General features: G+C 55.7%; 1 protein-coding gene and 1 long non-coding RNA gene across 2 annotated transcripts; both read left to right on the forward strand.

Annotated features, from left to right (window-relative positions):
* The first annotated feature begins 1,355 nt into the window (after positions 1-1,355).
* On the forward strand, positions 1,356-5,610 carry LOC139829499 (uncharacterized). Its single transcript, XR_011741987.1, has 3 exons — positions 1,356-1,455; positions 5,283-5,358; positions 5,515-5,610. It is a non-coding gene; the product is annotated as an uncharacterized lncRNA (long non-coding RNA).
* Positions 5,611-5,747: 137 nt separating this feature from the next.
* Positions 5,748-10,258, forward strand: LOC139829470 (uncharacterized). Its single transcript, XM_071817043.1, has 3 exons — positions 5,748-5,926; positions 6,307-6,428; positions 6,582-10,258. Exons 2-3 carry the CDS (start codon positions 6,364-6,366, stop codon positions 9,826-9,828), a joined length of 3,312 nt encoding a protein of 1,103 aa, XP_071673144.1. The 5' UTR covers positions 5,748-5,926; positions 6,307-6,363; the 3' UTR covers positions 9,829-10,258.
* Positions 10,259-11,504: the final 1,246 nt, after the last annotated feature.

Consider the following 11,504-nt stretch of genomic DNA (forward strand, 5'->3'; position numbering starts at 1 on the left):
TTTTCCTTGTCCTATCGCATTTTTTCTCAACAAAACCCAACTTTTCCTTGTCTTATCACGTCTTTTCTTGACAGAACCCAACGTTTCTGTTGTCCTATTGCATCTTTTCTTGACATACACCCAACTTTTCCTTGTCCTATTGGTTCTTATCTTGACCAACTCCAACTTTTCCTTGACCTATCGTGTCTTTTCTTGACAAAAGCCAACTTTTCCTTGTCCTATTGTCTTTTCTTGACATAAACCCAACTTTTCCTTGTCCTATTGCGTCTTATCTTGACCAACTCCAACTTTTCCTTGTCCTATCGCATCTTTTCTCAACCAAACCCAACTTTTCCTTGTCCTATCGTGTCTTTTCTTGACATAAACCCAACTTTTGCTTGTCCTATCATGTCTTTTCTTGACAAAACCCAACGTTTCCATTGTCCTATCACGTCTTTTCTCAACAAAACCCAACTTTTCCTTGTCCTATTGCACCTTTTCTTGACAAACCCCAACATTTCCTTTATCATATCGCATCTTTTCTTGACCAACTCCAACTTTTCCTTGAATCGTACCCATTGTCGTATCACGCTTTTCCTTGAAAAACCCCAGCTTTTCCTTGTTGGATCCCATATTTCCACCCCCAAACCCCAACACCCCTATGTCACATCCCCCTTTCCCCCAACACCCCCATGTCACATCCCCCTTTCCCCCAACACCCCCATGTCACATCCCCCTTTCCCCCCCAAACCCCAACATCCCCACCTCATATCACCCCATTTCCCCCCCGAACCCCAACATCCCCATGTCCCATCAGCCCGTTTCCCCCACCCCGTGTCGGTTGCAGTGTTGACCCTGCTGTCCATGGCGAGCTCCAGCACCATCCCCGGGAGCTCCAGCACCGTCCCTGGAAGCTCCAGCACCGTCCCCGGGAGCTCCAGCACCGTCCCCGGGAACTCCAGCACCATCCCCGGGAACTCCAGCACCATCCCCGGGAGCTCCAGCGCCATCCCCGGGAGCTCCAGTGCCATCCTCGGGAGCTCCAGTGCCATCCCTGGGAGCTCCAGTGCCATCCCTGGGAGCTCCAGCGCCATCCCCGGGAGCTCCAGCGCCATCCCCGGGAGCTCCAGCGCCATCCCTGGGAGCTCCAGCGCCATCCCCGGGAGCTCCAGCGCCATCCCCGGGAGCTCCAGCGCCATCCCTGGGAGCTCCAGTGCTGTCCCTGGGAGCTCCAGTGCCATCCCCGGGAGCTCCAGTGCCGTCCCCGGGAGCTCCAGTGCCGTCCCCGGGAGCTCCAGTGCCGTCCCCGGGAGCTCCAGTGCCATCCCTGGGAGCTCCAGTGCCATCCCTGGAAACTCCAGCGCCATCCCTGGGAGCTCCAGTGCCGTCCCTGGGAGCTCCAGCGCTGTCCCCGGCGCCGTCCTTAACCTGGAGCTGGCCCTGCACTGCCTGCACGCAGCGCGCGGCGACCTGATGGTGAGTGACCCCAAAACCCCCAATATCACCCCAACCCCCCCGATATCACCCCAAACCCCCCGATATCACCCCAGACCCCCCGATATCACCCCAAAACCCCCTGATATCACCCCCAAAAGCCCCAATATCACCCCCATGCCCCCGATATCACTCCAAAAGCCCCGATATCACCCCAAAACCGCTGATATTTCCCCAAAACACCCTGGTATTTCCCCAAATCCCCGATATCTCCCCAAACCCCCCGATATCACCCCAAAACCCCGATATCACCCCAAAACCTCTCGATATCACCCCAAAACCCCTGATATCTCCCCAAAACCCCCCGATATCACCCCAAAACCCCGATATCTCCCCAAAACACCCCGATATCACCCCCAAAAGCCCCTGGTATCTCCCCAAAACCCCCGATATCTCCCAAAACCCCTTGATATCACCCCAAAAGCCCCCGATATCACCCCAACCCCCCCGATATCACCCCAAACCCCCCTGATATCTCCCCAAAACCCCTTGATATCACCCCAGAACCCCCCGATATCACCCCAAAATCCCCGATATCTCCCCAAAACCCCCCAATATCACCTCAAAATCTCCCGATATCACCCCAAACCCCCCTGATATCACCCCAAACCCCCTTGATATCTCCCCAGAACCCGCTGATATCACCCCAAACCCCTCCGGTATCTCCCCAAACCCCCCGATATCACCCCAAAACCCCCTGATATCACCCCAAACCCCCTTGATACCTCCCCAGAACCCCTTGATATCTCCCCAGAACCCGCTGATATCATCCCAAACCACCCCGGTATCTCCCCAAAACCCCCTGATATCTCCCCAAACCCCCCGATATCTCCCCAAAACCCCCTGATATCACCCCCATGCCCCCGATATCACTCCAAAACCCCCCGATATCTCCCCCAAACCCCCGATATCTCCCCAAAAGCCCCGATATCTCCCCAAAACCCCCCGATATCACCTCAAAATCTCCCGATATCACCCCAAACCCCCTTGATATCTCCCCAAAACCCCTTGATATCTCCCCAGAACCCCCTGATATTACCCCAAAACCCCCCGATATCTCCCCAAAACCCCCCTATATCACCCCAAACCCTCCCGATATCACCCCAAACCCCCCGATATCTCCCCAAAACCCCTGATATCACCCCAAAACCCCCCCGATATGACCCCAAATCCCCATGATACTACCCCAAAACCCCCCGATATCACCCCAAAGCCCCCGATATCACCCCCAAAAGCCACAGTATCACCCCCATGCCCTCGATATCACTCCAAAACCCCCGATATCACCCCAAACCCCCCAATATCTCCCCCAAGCCCCCCGATATCACCCTAAAACCCCCTGATATCTCCCCAAAACCCCCTGATATCACCCCAGAACCCCCCGATATCACCCCAAAAGCCCCAATATCACCCCCATGCCCCCGATATCTCCCCAAACCCCCCGATATCACCCCAAAACCCCCTGATATCACCCCAAACCCCCTTGATACCTCCCCAGAACCCCTTGATATCTCCCCAGAACCCGCTGATATCATCCCAAACCACCCCGGTATCTCCCCAAAACCCCCTGATATCTCCCCAAACCCCCCGATATCTCCCCAAAACCCCCTGATATCACCCCCATGCCCCCGATATCACTCCAAAACCCCCCGATATCTCCCCCAAACCCCCGATATCTCCCCAAAAGCCCCGATATCTCCCCAAAACCCCCCGATATCACCTCAAAATCTCCCGATATCACCCCAAACCCCCTTGATATCTCCCCAAAACCCCTTGATATCTCCCCAGAACCCCCTGATATTACCCCAAAACCCCCCGATATCTCCCCAAAACCCCCCTATATCACCCCAAACCCTCCCGATATCACCCCAAACCCCCCGATATCTCCCCAAAACCCCTGATATCACCCCAAAACCCCCCCGATATGACCCCAAATCCCCATGATACTACCCCAAAACCCCCCGATATCACCCCAAAGCCCCCGATATCACCCCCAAAAGCCACAGTATCACCCCCATGCCCTCGATATCACTCCAAAACCCCCGATATCACCCCAAACCCCCCAATATCTCCCCCAAGCCCCCCGATATCACCCTAAAACCCCCTGATATCTCCCCAAAACCCCCTGATATCACCCCAGAACCCCCCGATATCACCCCAAAAGCCCCAATATCACCCCCATGCCCCCGATATCTCCCCAAACCCCCCGATATCACCTCAAAATCTCCCGATATCACCCAAAACTCCCCCGATATCACCCCAAACCCCCTTGATATCTCCCCAAAACCCCTTGATAACTCTCCAGAACCCCCTGATATCACCCCAAAACCCCCCGGTATCTCCCCAAACCCCCCGATGTCACCCCAAAACCCCCTGATATCACCCCAAAATCCCCTGATATCTCCCCAAAACCCCCGATATCTCCCCAAACCCCCCTGATATCACCCCAAAACCTCCTGATATCTCCCCAAAACCCCTTGATACCAGCCCAGAACCCCCTAATATCACCCCCAAACCCACCGATATCATCCCCAAAAGCCCCAGTATCACCCCCATGCCCCCGATATCACCCCAAACCCCCCAATATCACCCCAAAACCCCCTGATATCTCCCCAGAACCCCCAGATATCACCCCAAAACCCCCTGATATCTCCCCAAATCCCATTGATATCACCCCAAAACCCCCCGATATCTCCCCAAAGCCCCCCGATATTACCCCAAAACCCCCCGATATCACCCCAAATCCCGCTGATATCTCCCCAAAACACCCCAATATCTCCCCAAAACACCCTGGTATCTGCCCAAATCCCCTTGATATCACCCCAGAACCCCTTGATATCACCCCAAAACCCTATGATATCTCCCCAAAACCCCCCGATATCACCTCAAAATCTCCCGATATCACCCCAAACCCCCCGATATCACCCCAAAACCTCCCGATATCTCCCCAAACCCCCTGATATCACCCCAAAGCCCCCGATATCACCCCAAAACCCCTTGTTATCACCCCAGAACCCCCCGATATCACCCCCAAGCCACCCGATATTACCCCCAAAAGCCCCAATATCACCCCCATGCCCCCGATATCTCCCCAAACCCCCCTGATATCTCCCCAAAACCCCCTGATATCTCCCCAAAACCCCCCGATATCTCCCCAAAACCCCCCGATATCTCCCCAAAACACCTTGATATCACCCCAAAACCCCCTGATATCTCCCCAAATCCCCTGATATCACCCCAAAACCCCTCGATATCACCCCAAAACCCCCTGATATCTCCCCAAAACCCCTCGATATCTCTTCAAAACCCCCTGATATCTCCCCAATGCCCCTCAATGTTACCCCAAAACCCCCGATATCACCCCAAAACCCCCTGATATCTCCCCAAAACACCCCGATATCTCCCCAAAACACCTCGATATCACCCCAAACCCCCCAATATCAGCCCAAAACCCCCTGATATCTCCTCAAATCCCCTGATATCACCCCAGAACCCCTCGATATCACCCCAAACCCCCTGATATCTCTCCAAAACCCCTTGATATCACCTCAGAACCCCCTGATTTCACACCAAACCCCCCGATATCACCCCAAACCCCCCAATATCTCCCCAAAGCCCCCTGATATCACCCCCAAACCTCCTGATATCTCCCCAAAACCCCCCGATATCTCCCCAAGCCCCCCGATACCTCCCCAAACCCCCCGATATCTCCCCAAAACCCCCCCGATATCACCCAAAACCCCCAAAATCACAACTTGGGGCGTCCTGCTCCGAATGGAAGGCGAACCCCGAGCCTCTTCCTCTTGCAGAAGGCGCTGGAGATGCTGCTTTCGGGGGGGCCCCCCAAGTCCGAATCGGACCCTCTGGCCAATTATCATTACGCAGGTAAACGAGGAACGGGGCCCATTCCCCCCCAGGACACAAACAGACACCACGATACCCTTTCCACGCTGATTTAAACATCTTGGGGTGCCGATAACGACCCCCCCGCCCCATTTGCTAATTGCGTTCCCCATAACGAACCCGCTCATTGCCCCGCAGGCTCGGACACGTGGACGCCATTGGAGCAGCAGCTTTTCCACCGTGCTTTTGCCACCCACAAGAAGGACTTTTATTGCATCCACAAGAAGGTAAATCCCCCAAAATCATCGGGTTTTAACCCAAAAAGCCGCGTTTTTGAGTCACGCATCGAACTCCCGTTCTCCAAATGTCATTTTGCTGCTTAACACTGCAAAAAAGGCACCGGAATGAGACAAAACGAGGCGTAAATGTGATTTACCGCGGCGTTTCCATCCTAAACCGCCCCTATCCCCTCGCTTAGGTCCAGACTAAGACTGTGGCCCAGTGTGTTGAATATTACTACATCTGGAAGAAAACGACCAAACTCAAGTCCTACCGAGCAAAAGGGACGGGCAAAAAAGCCAAGAGAAACAAGGAAAAGGCCGAGGAGAAGGTAGAAAACGCGTTTACGTGGAATTTGCGCCGCGGGAAAACCGCCTTGAGGCCAAAAAAGCGGCTTTTTGGGCCCGAAATGGGCTCGATTGGCTGCAGGTTGATTGCAGTGATTCCAGGTATTAACGATCCTGGTGGGGTTTGAATGGTTTGGGGGATATTCTGTGGTTTTGGCTTCGCCACCGAAGGGAATTGCTGTAAGTTCCCTGCCAAAAAGCGGTGGTTTGTGTCACAAAAAGAGCCGGTTTTGGCTATTTTAGCCTCACCTGGCTGAGTTGTCTCTATGGGCTGTTCCATAGGGTCTTGTTTCCAAGCTGGTTTATTCTCAGCACTCTCGACCTTTGGTGAAAGGGGGGAATGAGGGGAATCTCTGCTTTCCAGGCCACTTTCCAGCCCCCGAAGAAGAAGCCCCGTCCCTCGCCCGAGGAAAGGGCCAAAATGAAGCAGCAAATGGCCCAAAATGAGGGCGCCGGGGAGTCCTTTCCATGCACTGAGTGCGGCAGGTGAGTTGTTGCTTATTTGGGGATAAAGAGGTTAAAAGGTGTTAAAACCACCCGGTGTGAAGCCGAGAAACGGCGCCGGACCCGCGCCAAAACACACCCAGAGAGGGTGAAGCCAAAAAGCACTAAAACCTGGGTTTTCCGCCCCGTTTCCAGGGCGTTTGCCACGATGCGGGGCAAGAACGCACACATGAGGTGGCACCGGGCGCGGGAGCTGCAGGTGGGGACCGAGCTGACCCCAAAGGGCTTGGAAATTGAGGAGAAAGCAGCTGAAATGGTGACTGTGGTGACGGAGCCGCAGACGGGGACCAAGCCACACCTGAAATGTGTGAAAATTGAGGAGAAACCAGCTGAAATGGCGACTGTGGCGCTGGAGCCGCAGGCTGAGACCAAGCTGCCCCTAAAGTGCTTCAAAATTGAGGAGGAACCAGGCAAAATGGTGATTGCGGGACCAGAGCCGCAAGCCAGGACTGAGCCACCACCAAAATACCTGAAATTTGAGGACAAACCAACCGAAATGGAGATTGCGGTGCCGGAGCCGCAGGCCAAGACTGAGCCACCCCCGAAGTGCCTGAAAATTGAGGACAAACCAGCTGAAATGGTGATTTTGGCACCGGTGCCGGAGCTGCAGATGGGGACCGAGCCACCCCCAAAATACTTGGAAATTGAGAACAAACCAGCCGAAATGGGGATTGTGGCACCAGAGCCACAGGCTGGGACTGAGCCGCCCCCAAAGTGCCTGAATATTGAGGAAAACCCAGCTGAAATTGTGATTATGGCACCGGAGCCACAGGTGGGGACTGAGCCGCCCCCAAAATGCGTTAAAATTGAGGACAGACCAGCCGAAATGGGGATTTTGGCACCGGTGCCGGAGCTGCAGATGGGGACTGAGCCACCCCCAAAATACTTGGAAGTTGAAGACAAACCAGCTGAAATGGCGATGCCGGTGCCGGAGCCGCAAGCCGGGACCGAGCCGCCTCCAAATTGCCTGGAAATGGAGGAGAAAGCAGCTGAAAAGGCGATTGCGGAGCCGGAGCTGCAGGCCGGGACGGAGCAGCCCCTGAAGTGTGCGAAAATTGAGGACAAACCACCTGAAATGGAGATTGCGGCACCGGAGCTGGAGGCTGAGACCAAGCCACCACCAGAATACCTGAAAATAGAGGAGAAAGCAGCTGAAATGGTGATTTTGACACCGGAGCTGCAGGCCGGGACTAAGCCACCACCAAAATACTTGGAAATTGAGAACAAACCAGCTGAAATGGTGATGCCGGTGCCGGAGCTGCAGGCTGAGACCGAGCCACCCTCAAAGTGCCTGAAAATAGAGGAGGAAGCAGCTGAAATGGTGATTGTGGTGACGGAGCCGCAGGCTGGGACTGAGCCACCACCAAACTGCTTGGAAATTGAGGAAAAACCAGCCGAAATGGAGATTGTGGTGACGGAGCCGCAGGTGGGGACTGAGCCACCCCCAAAATACTTGGAAATTGAGGAGAAAGGAGGCGAAATGGTGATTGTGCCACCAGCACCAGAGCCACAGGCCGGGACTGAGCCGACCCCAAAGGGCTTTCAAATTGAGGAGAAACCAACTGAAATGGAGATTCCGGAGCCGGATCCGCAAGCCGGGACTGAGCTGCCCCCAAAGTGCCTGAATATAGAGGAGAAAGCAGCTGAAATGGTGATTGTGGCACCGGAGCTGCAGGTGGGGACCGAGCCACCCCCAAAATGCTTTGAAATCAAGGAGAAACCAGGTGAAATGGCGATGCCGGAGCTGCAGGTCGGGACTGAGCCACCCCTGAAACGCTTAAGAATTGAGGAGGAACCAGCTGAAATTGTGATTGTGGCGCTGGAGCCGCAGGCTGGGACTGAGCCACCCCTGAAGCCTTTGGAGATCGAGGACAAACCAGCCGAAATGGTGAATATGGAGCCAGAGCCGCAGGCCAGGATGAAGCCGCCCCCAAAGTGTGTGAAAATTGAAGAGAAACCAGCCGAAATGGAGATTGTGGAGCCGGAGCCGCAGGTCGGGACCGAGCTGCCCATAAAGCGCTTCAAAATTGAGGAGAAACCAGCGGAAATGGTGATGCCGGAGCCAGAGCTGCAGGCTGAGACCGAACCACCACCAAAATACCTGAAAATGGAGGAGGAACCAGCTGAAACGGTGATTGAGGCGCCAGAGCCGCAGGCTGGGACTGAGCCGCCCCTGAAGGGCTTTAAAATTGATGAGGAACCAACCAAAACAGTGATTGCAGCGCCGGAGCCGGAGGCCGGTACCGAGCCGCCCCCAAAGCGCTTTAAAATGGAGGAGAAACCAACTGAAATGGTGATTGTGGCACCGGTGCCGGAGCCGCAGGATGAGACTGAGATGCCCCCAAAATGCTTGAAGATTGAGGAGGAACCAGCTGAAATGGCGATTCCGGAGCCAGAGCTGCAGGCCGGGACTGAGCCACCACCAAAATACTTGGAAATTGAGGAGGAACCAGCTGAAATTGTGATGGCGGTGCCGGAGCTGCAGACCGGGACCGAGACACCACCAAAGTGCCTGAAAATAGAGGAGGAACCAGCTAAAATGGAGATTGTGGTGACAGAGCCACAGGACGGGACCGAGCCACCCCCAAAATACTTGGAAATTGAAGACCAACCAGCTGAAATGGCGATTGTGGCGCCGGCACCGGAGCCACAGGCCGGGACTGAGCCGACCCCAAAGGGCTTTCAAATTGAGGAAAAAACAGCTCAAATGGTGATTGCGGAGCCAGAGCTGCAGGCAGGGACCGAGCCCCCCCAAAAATGCTTTCAAACTGAGGAGAAAGCAGCCGAAATGGCGATGCTGGAGCCGCAGGCTGAGACCGAGCCACCCTCAAAGTGCCTGAATATTGAGGAGGAACCAGCTGAAATGGAGATTGTGGTGCCGGCACCGGAGCCGCAAGCTGGGACCGAGCCACCCCCGAACCCTTTGAAGATTGAGGATAAACCAGCCAAAATGGTGATTGTGGCGCAAGAGCCGCAGGCTGAGACCGAGCTGCCCCTAAAGTGCTGCAAAATTGAGAAGAAACCAGCTGAAATGGCGATGCCGGAGCCGGAGCCGCAGGCCGGGACCAAGCCACCCCTGAAGCGCTTGAGAATTGAAGAGGAACCAGCCGAAATGGTGATCCCGGAGCCGCAGGCCGGGACCGAACCGCCCCTGAAACGTCCTAAAATTGAGGAGAAACCAGTTGAAATGGCGATTGTGGCGCTGGTGCCGGAGCCGCAGGCTGGGACCAAGCAGCCCCCAAAACACTGGAGAATTGAGGACAAACCATCCGAAATGGCGATGCTGGAGCCGCAAGCCGGGACCGAGCCACCCCCGAAGCGCCTTAAAATTGAGGAACCAGCCGAAGTGGGGATCGCGGCGCCGGAGCAGCGCCCGGGGTAGGTTTGCGCCCTCAGGAAACCCCCGCGCCGAAACCACCGTCGGCTTTCCCACCGGACGGCGCATCCAGAGGGGGATTTTTGGGGAGAAAAGGGGTGAATCTGCGCGTTGTGTTTGAAGAAGCGACCATGGGGGGTTTGGTTTCTCGGCACCGGGTCTGATGGGAAGAGCTGGCGCCCGATCGTCATCTCCGGCACCAGGGGGCGCACGGAACGGGGCCGGAATTGGGCTGAAATCCTGCGAGATTGGGAAAAAACGCCGCTGTGAGATCAACGGGCAGCGGCTGCTCGCGGTGGGAAGAACCGGAAAGGGAAATGGTGGCAAAATGGTGCCGTAAAGCGCCCCGATCTGAGCCGAGAAACAGGGGTTTTGGTGTTTTTCTTTCTATTTAACGCGCTTTCTGCTTTGCTTAATAAACTGGGTTCTGGAATGAGTTGAAGTTCGTTAATGCAGCGATTTGTGACAACGGGGGTTTGAGTTGTTTGATTAATGAAATGTTAATTAAGGGTCTTGTCACACCTGGAGGGATGGAAGGGGGATTTATTTTGGGAGGTCTTGAGATTTACTGCTGTCACGATACCGGGGCCGTCGGTGCCACCCATCGCGCTACCAGGACCATCATTGCTGCCCATCACGATACTGGGGCCGTCGTCACTGCTGTTGTGACGATACCAGCGCTGTTGTTGCCACCTGTCGCGATACCAGGACCATCAGTGCTCCCTATTGTGATACCAGGGCTGTCAGTGCCACCCATCGCGATACCGGGGCTGTTGGTGCCACCCATCGCGATACCGGGGCTGTTGGTGCCACCCATCGCGATACCGGGGCCGTCGGTGCCACCCATCGCGATACCGGGGCCATTGTCGCTGCCCATCGCGATACCGGTGCTGTTGGTGCTGCCGTGACGATACCGGGACCGTCGGTGCTGCCCATCACGATACTGGAGCTGTTGGTTCTGCCCATCACGATACCAGGGCCCCTGTCACTGCCCATCATGATACCGGGCCGTTGTGATACCGGGGCCGTTGTCGCTGCCCATCGCGATACCGGTGCTGTCGGTGCTGCCGTCGCGATACCGGGACCGTCGGTGCTGCCCATCACGATACTGGAGCTGTTGGTTCTGCCCATCACGATACCAGGGCCCCTGTCACTGCCCATCACGATACCAGGGCCCCTGTCACTGCCCATCACAATATCAGGGCCGTCGGTGCTGCCGTCGCGATACCGGCTCCATCACTGCTGCCCGTCGCGATACCGGGGCTGTCGGTGCCATCCGTCGCGATACCGGGGCTGTCGGTGCTGCTGTCGCGATACCGGGGCTGTTGTCGCTGCCCAACGGTGAGAGGAAAGCTGCGCTTGGAAGGGATTTCCTGTCCAGAGTCCTCATCGTCTTGGCCATGCACAGCACAGTGAGATGTTCCCCATCGAACAGAAACGGTAACTGGGGTCTGTGGAGAGCGCAGGGGGTAAAAGGGGTCTGGGAGGAAACTCTGCCTGAGGAAAAGTGAGACATCCCTTTTCCCTCTGTTTTAGAAACCCCAGCCAACTCGAGAGCATCTTGGGAGGGGTCGAGCTGCACTTACCCAGAGGACACAGCAGCTGGAGGAAGCCAGGAGAGATCGGCGTGGAGAGGACGAGCGCAAGGAGGCTGCAAAAGGGAGAGGAAAGAAATCAGTGCC

Source organism: Patagioenas fasciata, chromosome 19 (genome assembly GCF_037038585.1).
Source record: "Patagioenas fasciata isolate bPatFas1 chromosome 19, bPatFas1.hap1, whole genome shotgun sequence".
NCBI classification, from domain to species: Eukaryota; Metazoa; Chordata; class Aves; order Columbiformes; family Columbidae; genus Patagioenas; species Patagioenas fasciata.

Excerpts from the sequence above, each read along its gene's own strand:
- LOC139829470 (XM_071817043.1), top strand. The coding sequence starts at position 6,364 with ATGAAGCAGCAAATGGCCCAAAATGAGGGCGCCGGGGAGTCCTTTCCA. Across the intron at positions 6,429-6,581 it reads CCATGCACTGAGTGCGGCAG|GGCGTTTGCCACGATGCGGG; the intron begins GTGAGTTGTTGC and ends CCCCGTTTCCAG.